We start from the raw sequence: 338 nt of genomic DNA on the forward strand, positions 1-338 counted from the left end.
GAGATCACACTGGGAGGGAAAAGATGACCAACAAAGAAAAGGGATAATTCTAACTTCAAGCTTAAAATAAAAGGCTCAGAAAACTGGTAAACAAACATAAATGGGTCATTTCCCTTTCCTCCATAACGAGAGAGCATAGAGATACCATAACGGCCTCTTTCCCCTTCCGCCAGGCAACGAGTACATCCACCAATTGACACAATCCGGAGACTACGAGCTGCGAGTTGACCTGTTAGACTGGGCCAACGAGACTCGCTGGGCAACCTACAAGCACTTTGCACTTAGCAACGAAGACCACAACTACACTCTCAGTCTTGGTGATTACCAAGGCACTGCTG

At 46.4% G+C, this 338-nt stretch overlaps 1 protein-coding gene across 1 annotated transcript in view; it reads left to right on the top strand.

Moving 5' to 3' along the window:
* The window catches only part of LOC119592681 (fibrinogen C domain-containing protein 1-B-like), a gene marked incomplete at its 5' end in the record, with an annotated part of 56,126 nt that overhangs the window by 53,385 nt on the left and 2,403 nt on the right, over window positions 1–338 (top strand). The window contains 1 exon segment of the mRNA XM_037941596.1: window positions 174–338. Coding sequence (XP_037797524.1) covers window positions 174–338 — 165 coding nt within the window.

Source organism: Penaeus monodon, chromosome 30, assembly GCF_015228065.2.
Source record: "Penaeus monodon isolate SGIC_2016 chromosome 30, NSTDA_Pmon_1, whole genome shotgun sequence".
Lineage (NCBI taxonomy): Eukaryota > Metazoa > Arthropoda > Malacostraca > Decapoda > Penaeidae > Penaeus > Penaeus monodon.